The sequence below is a fragment of the Pundamilia nyererei genome, unplaced genomic scaffold, assembly GCF_000239375.1.
Source record: "Pundamilia nyererei isolate P.nyererei 1_Seehausen unplaced genomic scaffold, PunNye1.0 scaffold00131, whole genome shotgun sequence".
Lineage (NCBI taxonomy): Eukaryota > Metazoa > Chordata > Actinopteri > Cichliformes > Cichlidae > Pundamilia > Pundamilia nyererei.
The window spans coordinates 1,511,229-1,513,503 of record NW_005187532.1 but is presented as its reverse complement, the minus strand read 5'-3'; the positions used below and the strand labels follow the sequence as shown (position 1 = coordinate 1,513,503).

At 46.9% G+C, this 2,275-nt stretch overlaps 1 protein-coding gene and 1 long non-coding RNA gene across 2 annotated transcripts; one reads left to right on the top strand and one right to left on the bottom strand.

The window, feature by feature from the left end:
- The first annotated feature begins 6 nt into the window (after positions 1-6).
- Positions 7-1,487, top strand: LOC106456357 (interferon-induced protein with tetratricopeptide repeats 1-like). Its single transcript, XM_013913421.1, has 4 exons — positions 7-277; positions 623-764; positions 959-1,006; positions 1,101-1,487. The coding sequence occupies exons 2-4, from the start codon at positions 633-635 to the stop codon at positions 1,308-1,310; spliced, it is 390 nt and encodes a 129-aa protein (XP_013768875.1). The 5' UTR covers positions 7-277; positions 623-632; the 3' UTR covers positions 1,311-1,487.
- A 268-nt stretch (positions 1,488-1,755) lies between these two features.
- On the bottom strand, positions 1,756-2,275 carry LOC106456358 (uncharacterized). The gene is made up of 2 exons (XR_001290504.1): positions 2,225-2,275; positions 1,756-2,150 (listed from the first exon to the last, which is right to left on the bottom strand). It is a non-coding gene; the product is annotated as an uncharacterized LOC106456358 (long non-coding RNA).

The window sequence follows — 2,275 nt, the reverse complement described above, 5'->3', positions numbered from 1 at the left end:
ACAAGATACAAAACATTAAAACATGTTAAAAACACAACAGCCTTAAACACAGAGGAGTTTGGACCAGAGCAGTGTTCATACGTCATCACTCAAAGACTGGACACAAGGGCGTGTTTAATATTTCAGTCAGTAACACCTGTTTTTATCCAATAGAGGTGCAGCATTGGACACGTCTTTGTATTCAGCATCTGGAGGAATCAGTGAGGCTCAAGAATGGTTTCAATGCTGCAAAAGCTCTGCTGGCTCTGCAGTACGCACAGAACTTTGAAAGGAGGAGGTCTGTTTACCTGTCAGTTTGTTCCAATGAAATATTCTCAGTGTTGGTTTTATGTCTATTTAAAAAAGCTGGTAGTAATGACACAGGTAGAAGAACGGTTGGACTAAACCTGACCAACGTGATCACTTATGGAATAAAACAGTGTTGAATCATATTACCAAAGCTGGAAACAAGTGTGTGAAGGAAACTTTGACCCCTGTGGTCACACCAACATTATGTCAGATTGGACAGTTTTACTCGACTGTATTGATGTTTCTACAGACAGTCATCAGATGGACTGTTGATTCCAAAAACATTTGATGCATTGATTCTTTTTGTGTCTAAGCTTTGTGTTTGTTGCTTCAGAGCTCAGCAGATGTTTGATGATGTGCTGCAGACATTAGAGGATGAACCTCCAGGCATGCGTCAGTACATCTACCGGTATTATGCAGAGTTCCGCTACTATCACACCCCTCAGAAAGACCTCGGACTCACCTATTACAAAAAGGTACGGATCATCCAAAACTGCATTCAGACTGCAGGTGTGCATACGCCAGGTGCATACGCCAGGTGCATACGCCAGGTGCATACGCCAGGTGCAACCAGTATTAGCGAATGGGCCTCTGAGGCAGACGGACATTTGGAAAGTCGAGCTGTGGACAGTTAACCGTCTGCTAACGTGTCCTGTGCTGCATCCAACAGGCTCTGGAGTTCTGCATCAACACATCACATTGGAAGCACTGTGTGAAGGTTGGCCAGCTTCTCACTCTGCTTTATGCAAAACTAATACAAACTCAACCTGATCTTAGTAAACAGGAAGTAACCTTCAGGTATTCTTTTGCAGAAACTGACGACGATAGCCGAGGGACGCCTCGAAAAGAATCGCAGCGACGCCGCGTCCTATGGCATCCTGGGAGCAGTGGCCAGAGCTGAGGGCAATCGGAGCAGGGCTGTGAGAAATTATGAGCGCGCTCTGGAATTAGACGCCAACAACGACGAGTATCTGTCAGCCTTGTGGGAGCTGGGCCTGGATCTGACCGCACACAGGGAATAGAAAGACCGCCCGGAGGAGAAGCTTCCAGAGGCCGTGTGAAAAAGTTTGTACCAGGAAGGCCACCGTTTGAACGAGGTTCCAGAACCACAGCTCAGAAATGCTCGGCTACGTCACATCACACCTGGGAACCGCTACATCGATCACTACGGCCGTCTCCTTCTGTTTGTCTACCACCACTATGTCCGGTTGGTTAGCCACCACCTGTTTGTCCGTCTGTATCTGCAAGTCCCACAGGATCTTAGCTCGGTCATTCTCCACCACCTCCCATGTTGACTTTGGGGCTTCCAGATGTTTCTGTATACTATGCTGGCCACTTGGCTATGGCGTTCCATGTATGCCCTGCATGCTAGCATCTTGTCTCTGGGTCATCTTTACACAGCCTGCACCTGGGGTCTTACCTGGTGTGGCAGACCCCAGCCTCTAAAAAATAAAAGCAGCTTAAATGTTAAAGAAGAGTTTTTCTGGTCTTTATTTTTAATATCTGACATTTAAACAGCACAGTCATGGCACTCAAACTGGGCACTCCGCATCGACTCACCGGGTTGCCCAACATCACAACTCTTCACATCAACATGATGAAAACAGTCCAACTCCACCCCTGAAGACACTTTGGGCTTTTATTTTGAAGGTCTGCCTATCAGGTTGCAGCTGTACTTCCTCTCCTGATGGCCATAAAATGTTGTTTTATTTTATGTGTGTGTGTGTGTGTCAGTGCTGGGTGGTTTTGTGTGTGTGCGCTGCAGTAAAGTCCAGCTGTGTGTCCTCGGCGGCGGTCAGGGCGCACTCGAGTCTTCTCTGCAACTCGGCGTCAAGCAGCATCGCTCCGACCACAAAATGATCCTGACACAAAGCAAAGCGATAGTCGGTCATCATGACTCACTAAACTTTAAAATATTTTAGTTTGACTTTCAAACCTTCTTCTTGAGGCTTGGTGATGCTACAGGGGGGTTAAAGGTCATATCTTT

What these genes read in the sequence shown, in the direction of transcription:
- LOC106456357 (XM_013913421.1), top strand. Translation starts at nt 633, where the DNA reads ATGTTTGATGATGTGCTGCAGACATTAGAGGATGAACCTCCAGGCATG. An exon ending in GACTCACCTATTACAAAAAG is followed by an intron (nt 765 to 958) that starts GTACGGATCATC and finishes TGCATCCAACAG; the next exon opens with GCTCTGGAGTTCTGCATCAA. An exon ending in ATTGGAAGCACTGTGTGAAG is followed by an intron (nt 1,007 to 1,100) that starts GTTGGCCAGCTT and finishes ATTCTTTTGCAG; the next exon opens with AAACTGACGACGATAGCCGA.